The sequence below is a fragment of the Myodes glareolus genome, chromosome 19 (genome assembly GCF_982192425.1).
Source record: "Myodes glareolus chromosome 19, mMyoGla1.1, whole genome shotgun sequence".
NCBI classification, from domain to species: domain Eukaryota; kingdom Metazoa; phylum Chordata; class Mammalia; order Rodentia; family Cricetidae; genus Myodes; species Myodes glareolus.
The window spans coordinates 5,817,682-5,831,088 of record NC_142044.1 but is presented as its reverse complement, the minus strand read 5'-3'; the positions used below and the strand labels follow the sequence as shown (position 1 = coordinate 5,831,088).

At 39.2% G+C, this 13,407-nt stretch overlaps 1 protein-coding gene across 49 annotated transcripts in view; it reads right to left on the bottom strand.

The window, feature by feature from the left end:
* The window catches only part of Rims2 (regulating synaptic membrane exocytosis 2), a 431,117-nt gene that overhangs the window by 110,336 nt on the left and 307,374 nt on the right, over positions 1-13,407 (bottom strand). For 35 of the 49 annotated variants that reach the window (XM_085679037.2, XM_085679024.2, XM_085679028.2 and 32 more), the window contains one exon: positions 12,445-12,545. The exons of the other annotated variants lie outside the window; for them this stretch is intronic. In XM_085679037.2, the coding sequence (XP_085535163.2) occupies positions 12,445-12,545 (101 nt within the window). The remainder of the gene's footprint in view (positions 1-12,444; positions 12,546-13,407) is intronic. 49 annotated transcript variants of the gene reach the window in all.

Here is a 13,407-nt window from a genome sequence, read left to right as displayed (position 1 = left end):
TAGTTAACTTATAATATACCTATATTTGACTCTAAGGAAAGTTTCAAATCAAGAAAAAGAACAACCTTTGACTACAACTAATTAAAGTTTGAATAATTCTTATGATTTACAAATAAATTTAGATAATTTATCATTTCCCTTTCCCAAAAGATAATAATTGTTATTTTTTAAATTCTACCTATATAGAGAAAATATACTAATTACCTATGATCTACTTAGAACCCAGCAACAGGACATTTACTGACCTAGGTTTGTTTTCCTTCCTTTATTATGCTGTGGAACTGCAAACACCACCTCAGCTTTCTACAGCACCCTGCAACTGTGGAGTCTGCCTTTCTCAGACGCTGAAGAGTCCCTAGCCACATTAACAGTAATAGCCAATTCTGATATGAGACAGCACCTCACTTGTTCCTTTTGAGAACAGACCCTCATGAATAAACAATTTCATGCACACGGAAGCCAAAGGAGGACAGAATAAAATGCCAGCTCTCAGTCCAAACTGAAGGACTCAGACGTAGCAGAAGCACCTCACCAGTTGGTTCAGTGACGCTCTCTTTAAAAGCTCAGGTCGGAAACATTTACGGTCTACTTAGAGTTAAGAAACTAGAAAGAGGAGCAGGAGAGGACAGCAGAGGGGCTGAAGATGGGGATGGGAAGAGCAGACTCTGAGGAACACGAAAGGGAGAGGATGCTACTGGGGAAGAATGGGCACCAGGAGAAGACTGGTAAGATCACAGCAATAGGAAGATCATCAACAACAAAAAAATATGCCACAATGAAACTTAATACCCTGAATATTAATTTTTTAAAAAATTTAAAAAGAATATAAAGAAACCTGGTCAAATCCACAAAAACTTATAGTTGGTCTTTTGTAGCCATCTTTAAGTATTACATGACTTACTGCCTAATTTGTATAATTCATTGGAGAATATTTACGTGCTTTATTAAGAAAAGAAACATCCTAATAGATAAGCTTTGTTAATCATGTCCCAGGTGTGAAGTGGCCAGCTAGCATCTCAAGGGTTGCTACAGAAATAAGACACGAGAGCACCAGCATCAGGACCACAGCTATGAGAATCTGAAGCAGGCAGGTCGAGAAGAAATATGATGAGCGGGGTATAAAGTAGGGCTGCATTTTAATTATCAGTACCTTGGAAGGTAATAGGTACTTGTATCTGGGAGAACTAAGGCTAAATAAATCTGAAATCTACATGGCATTAATGAAACTTAAAATGGCCTGAGAATCCCTCTGATGCATTACATTTAAGCATGTGGCAGACACAGCAATGCTGTGTTGGGAATCTGGAAGATCTACTGTTTTAACCTTTTAACAAGAAAGAGGAGCCCTAGATTGATCTCCACAGAGACCACTCTGGACGGAACAGCTGGCAAGAATATTTGTATCAGGGTGGTAGCCTCTACTCAGAACTCCTGATCTTTAATTTTCATTGTTATCTTTAATATTCTATTAGAGTTACATTTTATGCTTTCAGTTTTCTAAGACAGGGTTTTACTGCGAAGTCCTGGCTTTCTTGGAACTCACTGTGTAGAGTTTTGTTTTAAAGGCACACATTTGTTAGTAATAGTGACTGTCGTAAAAATCTTCAAAGCCTATAATACTGTAAAATTCATAAAAATTCAGAAGAGCAGTATAGAAGGATATAATACAGATACTGGTATTCTTAAATTATAATATCTGAGGGAGCACACAGCCCATTGTGGGTAGTGCCATCCCTGGGCTGGTGGTCCTGGGTACCAAAACAAAGCCGGCTGAGCAAGCTATGGAAGCAAACCAGTAAGCACGGCCTCCGCATCAGCTCCTGCCTCCAGGTTCCTGCCCTGTTTGAGTTTCTGTCCTGACTTCCTTTTGGTCAAATGTAAGCTCAATAAACCCTTCCCCCGCAACTTGCTTTTGGTCATGGTGTTTTATTGCAGCAATAGAAACCCTGATTAAGACAGATGCTAAAAAATCACTTTCAAAATCTTTCCCAAAATAAGCTTGTAATATTTTACTTTGCCTTCAATGTCCACTCCATATTCACTCAAAAAGCTAAATTAAACTAAAATAGAATATCCTATTGATCGCTTATTAACCCCCATCAAATGCCCACAGCTGGAGGAACTGGAAAGACAATTGTGCAGCCCATTCTCAAAAGTGCATATTTTAGTTGGAAAGACAAGAATCAGGACCTGCACAGTTCACAGAAGAAAATACACATAACCATCAGGTACCCAAGGCATAACTGGATCAGAGGATCCATGGGTTTCCATGTGTTACCTTCAACATTCTTTCTGTTTCTATGTCTTACTTCTTAACTGTGTGATAGTTTCATACATCTATATGAGAAATTTTAGTCATCATCGCCCCATCTCCCTGCTGGACTCCCTCTTCCCGAGAAGCCCCTCCCATTTCATCTTCTATTGTGTGTGAGTGGGTGGGAGGTTATTTACTAGAGCAAGGGCAACATGCCAGTGACTGTCACTGAAGAAAAGGGCACCCTCCTCACACAAACTAGCTGCTCAGAGTCCTCAGAGAGGGCTGAGTCTCATGAGCACTGCACCCACCCATGACAGAAGTTCAAAAACCCATTCTTGTGCGTGGATATTTTTATGTTTGCAGTATGTATGCACCAATATTTTATCTTATTAGATTGTATGAAATAATCTTACTATTTTATTTCATTGCATTTATTCTTTATTTTTAATTTAATTCCTGATTACATTAAGCAAGATTTCACTCCTTTCTGTGGCCCACATCAGCCATTCCCTTAAAGGAATTCTAATTGTTCACAAATCATCAGTTGTGATAGATCAATAAAATCAAATGTTCAAGAACAAATTGTTATTTCTTTACTGGAGGTAAAAGAGAATTGTTACTCCCTGTATTCTTAGACAACTCAGGAACAAACTGTGCTTTTAACACATGGTGCTACTGTCCATGGGCTGACCTTTTTATCTGCAGGTAACCAGATACAATTTACTTAAAATTCTTTCTTTTGTTAGTCTTTAGGAACATTATATTTACTGAAAAAATAAGAAATTACACTTTAGATGGTGCTACCAAAGTATAAGCTGCTGTTTCAGTCATTTCCAAGAACTTCTTCATAAGAAAACATTCTTTTAGCACTTCCTACCGCTAACATGACTGCACGGTTGCAGGCAGGAATGCATAGACAGAGGAAGAGAAAGGAGGTCTGCGCCTGAATGTCAGCAGGAAGCTCAAGTTGAAAGAACCACACTTCGGATGTGATTTCAGAGCTAAGAAGCTTTCTAAAGTGAACTTACAGGAACAAACTCAGAATATTTTCTAAAGATCTGAGAGGATAGAGGGGAAACAGGAAGAAAGAGAAAGAAAAAAGGAACAAAATCAACCAAAATGCTCAAAACATTATAGCTTCAGTTAGCAGTTTTAATATCATCACCCACATTGTACTGAAGCATCCCTTGCATAGTGCCTGCAATTTGGTACACGTAGACCAGAAAGGGGCCTTGGAGGCCCTGAGCTGGAGAGGCTTTAAGTCACGACGAGGACGCAGGAACCAAATTCAGGCCTTCAAGAGCAGCACATGCCCTGGGCCCCGAGACATCTCTCCAGCCCCTCAAGTGTTCATTTAAATGACCATTAGCTAATTTGCAGAGATTTGATGTGGTCTGACTTGAGCTGCTTCCAAATTCACACGTGGAAGTCAGTGTATCAGAACGTGACTGCGTTAGAGGACAGGGACTTTAAGAGGTGACCGAGATAAAATGCGGTCATTTGGCTGAGCCCTAATCCATTTAAACTGGTGTGGGGACATTGCATAAAGAGAAGAGATGGAGAAAACGCAGAGAGAGGCTACACTGGGAAGTCAAGGAGGGACAGCAGGAAGAACCAAAACTTTTAACCTGGATTTTGAATTTCTAGCACCCCAAAACCGAGGGCACACACACCTGGAATTTAAGCTACTCAATCTACAGTGCTTAGTTAATTAATGAATGCAATACGTTGTTACGGAAAAGGGGAAATTAGAGCTAACTTTCTTCAAAAGAAAATCAAAGATTAATTATATATTAAAATATAAAATGTCCAACATTTCATTAAAATTATTTACTGTGAATAGTTTATATATATTCTTATGAAATGAAAACGAAAACATCAAGGACGGAAACTTGCTAGTTCAGTTTTAGAGTGTGTGCGCATGCGCGTGTGCATGTGTGTGTTGTATCTGTGCGGTTTACATACACATCTAAATTATGTGTAAACAAGCATTTCTATACCAGCACATGGACATTTGAAATAAAATTGAAGGATTTCCAGCTCAACAGAGAACATGAAAGAAGCATACTAATTTGACCAGACTGGAAAAATACAGGAACACTCAAATAAGTTTTTAGGGTTCTCAAAAATCTATAACTTTTTAACATTTTTTTCCTTTCTTATTTTTATGTTTGCCTTAAAGATGATTTATCTATCTGCTCTGGGCTTGGTGGACATGGCCACTCTTCTTCTTAGTGTCTCTTCATCACCATCACTGCCATTGCTAGTGTCATGTTATGGCCACTGCTGATCTTCACACCCCATCGTAACAGCTCTCCCTGCACACAGACTTAACTGGGAACACAACCGTGCAGTCGGCTAGGTAACTCCCCTCAGGCTGTGCTGGGGCGGGGGAGAGGCTGTGTAGTTGACCTCTGGAGTTCTCTTTAACCAACTGAGGGGTGATGCTCCCAAACTGTCCATCCATCTGTATTTCTGTACAGTGCTCCGAATGCGGCTGCTACTGTAGATGCTGATGACACACGGAGACAGACATGGATGCATGCCAATGACTTCCTCACCCTCAGGGACATACTCATCCCTCCTACCACTTATTTCAAAGATAATAGGAAAATGATACAAATACATACAGAAAATGTTTAGTTAGCTGAAAACTCTAACCTGATGGATGTTGAAGATAGATGGGAATGCTGGGGGGAGCAGCAGAGAAAAAGCCATCTCTACCGTGCACACAGTACCTCCTGACACTTCCTCTGCTGGGGAGTCTACAAAAAGGCAGCATCCATGACTCAGCACACTGGCTTTCCCAAAGGCTAACTGGCTGGCTTGGCAGAAAGAACTCGTCCAAGGAGCGTCATTTCCCTTGTGTGCCTCCCTACAGTCCCAAAGCAGTTCTGCTGGTTTCTGGAGGTATGTTGGGATTTTTGTCATAGAATCTGTTCAATGTGGGGTTTTATTAAAATGAACACAATAACAGAAAAAAAATGACGACGGCAAATATAAGTTTTCAAAAATTGAGGTGTGGCCTTTGGCCGGGCCTCAGGCTGGAGTAAAGCCGAAAGGAACTGTAAAAATGTGAGCCATACTTTTGCTTAAGACTGGCTTTACTGGAAGGGAGAGAAGCTCATTAATTCCTATGGGACATCAAGACAGAGTCCTGAGGACCCGGGTGGAGAGGCGTTACTGAGGGCACCATGATGCCTGTTCCCATGGCCACCCGACTGTCATGGCTCTTGAGAACTGGCGTGTCACAGCTCCCTCTCCAGCAGAAATAAAGCCTGGCTCAGACTCACTGCACAGCGGCTTTCTGTAGAACATCAGAAACTCAAATTTTTCTTAAGAAAAAAAAATTCCCCCAGCGTTATATTTCAGTCAGTGCTCTAAAACCCATACAGAAATTCATTGTTCTTTTTCTAAATCATACCTAAAATTCATGCATCTTATACATCTTAATACTCTGTATAAGACTATTTAATCTGTATTTTAAATTTTGCCTTATGTAAGTTTAATCTATCAGCTTTCAGTTTATTTATGAGTCTCACAATTAAGAAGGATTTGAAAATGTGTACTGTTAATCATAGGGACATTACATGGATGAAATGTCAACTTTGACAGTATAATTTCTTACTTCAGAATTTTGTTTATAAATGCTAATCACGTGTTAAAGTTGTTTTATTTTTTATAATTTGGATGTTATTTCAAGGTTCATAATTCTCACACTTTATATTTTGGTTGCTTGAACCTACTATAGAATGAAGGAAACATTTAAGGGGATTTGTCCACCCTAGATCCCTCCATTAGCTCAGTTATTTTTTGAATTTTATTTGGATCCATCACTCTCCTTTGTCTCACCTATGGTTGTATTGATTTATGTCACTGTTAGTAGAAAACCAATACCATCCGTGTGGTTACTGGGCACGTGCTAAGTGCAAAGCACAGCTTTCCGTACAGCTGTCACACACTGGCCATGGAGCTTCCACCACAGCACTGTGAACAGACACAGAAACCGAGGACAAAGGACCAAAACCCCTCACCCCCCCCCCCCCCCCGGGAGGGTCTGCTTGGCTCCATGCTGTACTTCAGAATGGCTGCCCCACTGGGACTATGCTAAACGGTCAAGAGTTTCTGCATAAACACCAACTGTTAAGCACTCAGATGTGGATCCCCTGTATGCTGCGAATACCATTGGCTAATTAAAAAAAAAACTGTCTTAGGTCTGTGCAGGGCACAGTACAGGTAGGCGGAGAAAAGAACACTGAATGCTGGGAGAAAGAAGGCAGAGTCAGGGGAAGCCATGGAGCCTCCGCCAGAGGCAGACTCCCTGGAACCTTGCCGGTAGGCCATGAGCATCGTGGTAAAATATAAAATTCTGGAAATGGGTTCATACTGAATGTAAGAGCGAGCTAGCAATACACTTAAGTGATTGTCCAAGCAGTGATTTAAATAATATAGTTACTGTGTGATTATTTTGGGAGTCTGGGCGGCTGGGAAACGAACGAGCGGCCTTCTACAACACACTTGTGTGGTCACTCCTAACACACCCATGTGGCAGCAGACCTAACAAGCTTCAGCTGATGTCCTCTCTCTGATGTCCCCAGGAAGGCTAGCACTGAATTTGCTTTCTCTGTTGAGAAAATAACTAGTTGTGATAAAATGTAATAATTAAATTCATTGTGACAATTTTGAAAATTGTGTAAAATATCTGCATCTATGACTCCATTAACTTTAATTTTAATTGTACTTAAAATTAAATATGTACCTGTACTGGTATCCACATTTTATTTAAATGGATCTAATTGTAATGTGATACTCATGTTTATGAGATGTGTGAACAAGTGTTTGTCAAGGGCACGTGACAAGACACATGTAGGCAGTGTCTGACAATGGGCTGTGCGTGAGGGAAGGAGGAGCTGTCCCGTCTCCCACAGCATCGTTTCTGCTTCTAGAAAACCAATTCACTGAACTTGATGAATGGACCAGCCTTTCAGATTATAGGTTAAGAGTATTGTAGGTTTTTGGTCTATATTTGAAAATATTGCAACAATTTATGAGTTATATTGCTTTTTAACTGTGTGTAATCAAAACATAAAATTACAATGTAGATACTATAATAGAAGATAACATCATGTTGATAATGTATAAATTTTCCCATTAAGTGTCCTCTAAAAAAGGACATTATTATAGAGAAAAATCTTTGAGGTTCATTATACAGTCTGTGCTAATAAGTTGTATACCATTATTTGTAAAACAGTAAAAAAGAAACTTATTATTGAATTGTTTTGAAAATGATCCAAAATGCCAAATATAGCAAATTCAAAAATAAACATTATATGTTTAAATTTTATATAATTCTCCGTGCTATTTGATATTTAATTATGAATGATTATGCTAATTTATCACTACATAAGTCACAGATCAACTATCATTTGTGCTGCTAAGTTACATAGACAAATTGCATGTTTCTGAACCAAAGAAGAGAACATGAATTTTGAAGATGAAAATAAGTTAGTCAATAAATTACTGCCAAGAATGGAAGGAAGGAATCACATTCAAAATGGGAGAAAACTCAAAGCATGACCAGTACATTGACTGGAATGTCATATTCTTCTTTGAGGAAAAATGAGAAAATCTGATTAAATAGAAATCACATGTACATATTCCTTTATAGTCTTACTAAAAATACCGCCTGCTTCCGGTTTCTGAGAATATGTAAAATGTTTCTAGAAAGACTTTGTCTTAGCAGGATGCTTTGAAAGAGAATCACTAAGGAGGGTTGTTACTATTGTGGGTTTAGTAAGAGTTATTTAGAATTATCCAAAGACTTGAGAAATCCTGAGAGGGGTAACAAACTAGATTCTAGGGATTTTAAAAACTAGACTAATATTTAATACAATTTGACACAGAACTTCATAAAAGGGTAGCATGTGGTTTATATGTGTAAAGCTTTCAGCTCCATGCCAGTTACCCGAAAACTGACAAACTGGGTGAGCTATAAGGGACATTTCCACGACTCAGGGGGTGACCGAGGCTCCTGTGCCCGGCCTCCCTGTGCGTTCCAATGGGCTCACCTAGGCTCTCTACGTTATACACGACATAACCCAACTTCTATTTTGTATGCTAGTTCCTCATCTCTCTGTATTTTACAGTAATGAATTTTTGTATTTTAAAACTGTAAATTATCTAACCTTTCATTTCTATCAGTAGATATCCCCGTTTCCTATATTTTGCGACAGGCTACAAAAGTTTCTATTATTTTATAAGTCAAAAATCTAACTTTATATATTACCTTATTTACAATACTTTATAGTAAGTAGTTCCTTTATTAGGTTAGAATTTTGGGGGGTACTGGATATAGCATATTGAAATACATAATCTAATAGTTGCTTTTGCAAGTGGCTCATAAAAAAATCAAAATTGGTAAATAAAGACTAGAGGTGTGAGTGCCTCTTGTTCAAAAGAAGGCATGATTCTTAAAATTTTGATATAAAAAGCTATTAATATGGAAACTAAAAGTAACCTAATCTTTACTGAAAAGGATACTTTGTAATTTTTTTGACCTTTAATAAAGAAAGGTTAACCTGGAGATGACTGGGGACAGGGTGCCGGGGTTAGCACAGAGATGGCTGGGGACAGGGAGCCGAGGTTAGCACAGAGATGACGGGGACAGGGTGCCGAGGTTAGCACAGAGATGACTGGGGACAGGGAGCCGAGGTTAGCACAGAGATGATGGGGACAGGGAGCCGAGGTTAGCACAGAGGCGACTGGGGACAGGGTGCTGAGGTTAGCACAGAGATGGCTGGGGACAGGGAGCTGAGGTTAGCACAGAGGTGACTGGGGACAGGGAGCCGAGGTTAGCACAGAGATGGCTGGGGACAGGGTGCCGAGGTTAGCACAGAGACGCCTGGGGACAGGGTGCCGAGGTTAGCACAGAGATGGCTGGGGACAGGGTGCCGAGGTTAGCACAGAGATGGCTGGGGACAGGGAGCCGAGGTTAGCACAGAGGTGACTGGGGACAGGGTGCCGAGATTAGCACAGAGATGGCTGGGGACAAAGGACAGTTCCACACTAGGAAGCATGTGCAGTTGTCTCCAAATGACAGGATGATATTTTTGAGTGAACTGAGCACAAAATCCTAGCAGCAGAAAAAGGAATGCTGTGGTTTTGTTGAGCTCTTGTAGATTAGTCAAATTCCATATGAGGTCTTACAAAAGTAAGGTAATTTACTCTAAATATAAAGAATCCAAGTTTTAATATTAACTCATCTCTAGCTTTGAGCCAACTACTTCCATTACAGAAACTAAATTTCAGAATCACTTCACATGACAGCAACAGTTTTAAAACTTTAGTCTATTCCCAAATCATCAGTTGGAGATTTCTCAGGTGTGAAGGATGCAGAGAATTGTACTTCTAAAATGTTCCCAGGTGCTGTGGAAGTTAGTGCTCTGGGATTACACTTTGAAAACTATGAAATTATCTTCCTCAGTATAACTAATTCTATATTAGTACTACAGCTTTTTCCAAACTTAAAATGTTTAGTGTCAAAAGTTATAAAAATTTGGAACTTTAAGCATTCAGTTACCTAAGAGTGGTGAGGACTTCAAATTTATGTTTTGGGGAACAAAACTTTTTAGCCATTCCTATAATATCTTTCTGCTCCAAGAATCTGAAATAAACTCGTCAGGTATTTTAATAAGAACCTGCTACAAGCTGCAACATTACACAGTAATTGCTCAGCCATCTTTTCACGAGTGACTTATCAGAGCCAGGAGCCCTGGTAAAGGTTGACGTTATTGCTTTGTAAATAAAGTGGCTGTTTTTTTGTTGTAGATTTTTGCTGTAGCTGACTCACCTTCTGTTACATATTTGGGAATTAAGTCCCACAGTTCAGAACTGTCTCCTATGCCTCCTTGGGGCTTACTAATCACATTCCCCTAGCTACCTGTAAAAACACTTACCACTGCCTGGCCTCCATTCCTCTCTCCTAGGTAAACACACAGATCTGCCTTCCTGCAATTACCTTTATCAGCAGGCATTTGGTCAGTGTTTAGGTCCAAGGCAAGATCACTCCATTTAAGATATTCACAGATATTCAAGGACATAGAATTACTACTTGCCCAAGCTGCTGTCCTGGTCTTAACTCACTTATACATAAGGAGCACAGTGACTCTAGACTAACCTTCATTAAACGATCCCTCCCTATTTGCTGCCTGTGTTTCACTCTCAAGGACCGCAGTGCAGATGATTAACTGCACCTGAGAAGACTCCCTTCCTGCTGGAGCCACAGGCCACCCACACCAGAGTGGCTGATCACAACATACCCTGGAACTGACAGTTTAGAGGCCCGGGTCTTTTGTTTCTACAGCTTAGAGGCATAAGTGTAAACTCCAGACTAGGCCCATAGGTCTGGAGCAGAGGGTGATGGTGCTAATCAGGTCAGGAACCTGACTATTTACGTAGGCTGCCTGGTTATTAGGTATCCTCTATGCTTGTTGGGAGAAAAGAAGAGGCACACTGATTTAAATACACTCTGTGCCCTATTCATAATTTTACTGAAACTAAACCTTTTAGCTCTTCTATCCACCACCTAGAAAATGTAGAATAATGCACTGACCTTCCCTCTAGAAACCCTGATGATTTAATTCCTGTCTTAAGTAACTTTCTCCTCAGGGAGTTCACCAGATATGCACTAGCCACTCCCACTTTTGAGCTGACAGCCAGAGGGGTGTGTGTGTGTGTGTGTGTGTGTGTGTGTGTGTGTGCGTGTGTGTGTGTGCGCGTGTGTGTGCGTGTGTGTGTGTGTAAACCCTTATCTGATTTTTTTCCGGGGGAGAAAAGAATTACAGCCCTGGGAGCTGGAAGGCTTGGGATTTGCTGGGTTTAAGGGTATATATTACCGGGAATGTTTGTAAGGAAGTTAGAAAAGGAAGAAGAATAAAGAACACGGACAGACAGATCCTGTTATAAGTAGATTTCTTAACTATGAGACTTTACCTTTCTTCGCTTATTGTAGTGTCTTTGGCTGGAGCACGAGAGGGGTTTCTTGAGAGCTGGACTCTTAGGGACCCTGAAAGAACCATTGCTATCGCTTCTAGAGGACTTGCTGGCTGTCTTCTCTCTCTCTCTCTCTCTCTCTCTCTCTCTCTCTCTCTCTCTCTCTCTCTCTCTCTCTACTGTTCATTGTTTTGAAACACTGTGTAGCCTTGACTGGCCTGAAACTCACTTTGTAGACCAGGCTGGCTCATATACATCTGACTCATAGATCTGCCTGCCTCTGCCTCCCAAGTGCTGGGATCAGGACTTATTTCTTACTATACGAGTGGTGCAGCTCGTTCAGTGAACTGTACTTCTGCCTTGTTTGCCTTTGCTTGCTTCCTTGATTCATTTATTTGCTGTTTGCTTACAAACAGAACAAATGATTGTGTCAAGAGCATCCTACAGCGTAGGTGAGTGTTCTACCAGTCAGGTAGGCCCCACCGACTGCTGCCTGTTAGCCTGTCACACCTGCTGTTAACTTAACACTCCCAGCTACTCTCCCCTCACTTTGACCTGGCTTCTGATTTTTAGGACACTCTTTTCTAAAATGATATTATTGAGAATATGTAATAATTATAGTGAACAGGAAAATCATACAAAAATATTATTCTAAAATGTCTTTAAAAATATAAAGGTTATGAAAAGCAAGATAAATAACATTTTTAATTTTCTTCCTGGCTAGACCTCTTATCTCAACTTATACCCAGAATATAATTTAAAAATATACTTGTTAAAACACCTTTTGAACCTCCTAAGCATATGGTTGCTCCAACAACTCAGTAATAAACCCAATTTAACTAAAATACCAAAGCAGTAAAATAGAAAATATGTGTTAAAAAAAAACCACACAGACACACACACAGGATAATAATGGAAGAGTTTCCTAAACTGTTTTGAAGGGATACAAATTTTATAAAATCTAAAAGCTTTGATCTTTAGCTATTTACTTTATGTGTTATATAATAATGTGGTTCTAATAAGGAGAAGTGTATCCCTACAAGCTGGCACACAAACACATTGTACACGTTAGCACTTGATACCACGAGGCCATTGCATAAATGTTTGTGTCTGACTCATCTAGGCAGTCGGGAGAGGACTCTAGCAGCTTCATAGGATTGACTAGTTTACAACTTTTAAAAAGAAAATTGTCTTGCCTTCGAATGGTAATCTTGCTCCAGTCTGGGATCTGATCCGGCTACCTGTTTGTATTTGTTAATTTTCATTTGGCGATTTCTCTCCTCTATATCCATAGCACCTAGCAAGTAGAAAAAAACCCATAAAATTAATTTTCAGTTCTTACTTCCAAATCCTAATCAGGATGTATAAAAGAAGGAATGTGAGGCTGGTATGCTATTTCCACTCAAAGTAGCAGATATCAATTAAATGTAGTATTGGCTTTATTTTAAATTAAACTATGCATTTTGGTAAATAAAAGCATGACTAATAAACATAATAACTTCAGCCTGAATAAAATATACTTGCATTAGAAGACTAAACAACTAGATAAAATACACTAGCACATCTCTGTCAAAAAGAATATATTTGGTAGTACACAATTTTGGCACAAGAACTTTGGCTCTCAATCCACCATGTAAATCTAATTGGTTTGCAGTTGGTTTCTATTTCCCACATGCAATTTCAACCTGAACTTCTAAACTACTGCCATAAAATCAGGCTTTGTGTTCAAGCAAGTTCTCCTAGAATACACTATAAATCTAGTTATCAGGAACTTTTGAATTTGAAATTTCTATAATTAAAATTTAAAAATAAGTTTATGCAATACACTTTTGATGACATCATGCTGGTAAAAATACAAAATACTTCTGAAAACAACTAAAATAGAATATAAAAACTGAGAAAAATGAATAATAAGCCTATTATAAAAGTAGATCAGTGTTTTCAGTAACTGTTACTATGTCAGAAATCAATCAATTTTAGATAGGTTTGTAAACTTTGATTGGAATTTAAAACTAAATTTATTTAGCTAACCCTAAAAAAATATATAAGGAACATATAAAAAGTATGATTTCCATAAAGAGAATTCATGGGAAGATCATTTTTTTTCAAAAATATATACATTGAAAAACACAAAAGCAGAAAATGAATTGAATGAGTTC